Source organism: Nestor notabilis, unplaced genomic scaffold (assembly GCF_000696875.1).
Source record: "Nestor notabilis isolate BGI_N333 unplaced genomic scaffold, ASM69687v1 scaffold7235, whole genome shotgun sequence".
Taxonomy (NCBI): Eukaryota; Metazoa; Chordata; class Aves; order Psittaciformes; family Psittacidae; genus Nestor; species Nestor notabilis.
In genome coordinates, this window is record NW_009927801.1 from 5,564 (window position 1) to 5,839 (window position 276).

At 52.2% G+C, this 276-nt stretch overlaps 1 protein-coding gene across 1 annotated transcript in view; it reads right to left on the bottom strand.

Annotated features, from left to right (window-relative positions):
- SNRPF (small nuclear ribonucleoprotein polypeptide F) overlaps window positions 1-214 on the bottom strand; it is a gene marked incomplete at its 5' end in the record, with an annotated part of 1,123 nt that extends 909 nt beyond the window's left edge. Inside the window, one exon of the mRNA XM_010014218.1 lies at window positions 101-214. Coding sequence (XP_010012520.1) covers window positions 101-214 — 114 coding nt within the window. The remainder of the gene's footprint in view (window positions 1-100) is intronic.
- Between the last annotated feature and the right edge of the window lie 62 nt (window positions 215-276).

The following is a 276-nucleotide window of genomic DNA, read 5'->3' on the forward strand; positions in this document are numbered from 1 at the left end:
CCCCAAACAAAAAACACAGCCCCCACCAAGACAAGTGGTATAATTTAAAACAAGTGGTAAGACTTAGACAGCCCACCCCTACCCCCACCCCCCTCATTACCTTATCAAGACTTCACCCAGGTGTCCAGACAGCGCACCGTCTATATACTCTTCTGTGTTTGCAAGCTTGACAAGGAAACCAGCAACAAAGTCAGAGCAATCACAACAAATGGCGCTTCCCAAAGCACAGGGCGGTTTTGTCCCGCTGCCCGCCCCAGCGCCCAGGGGAAGCCGAAT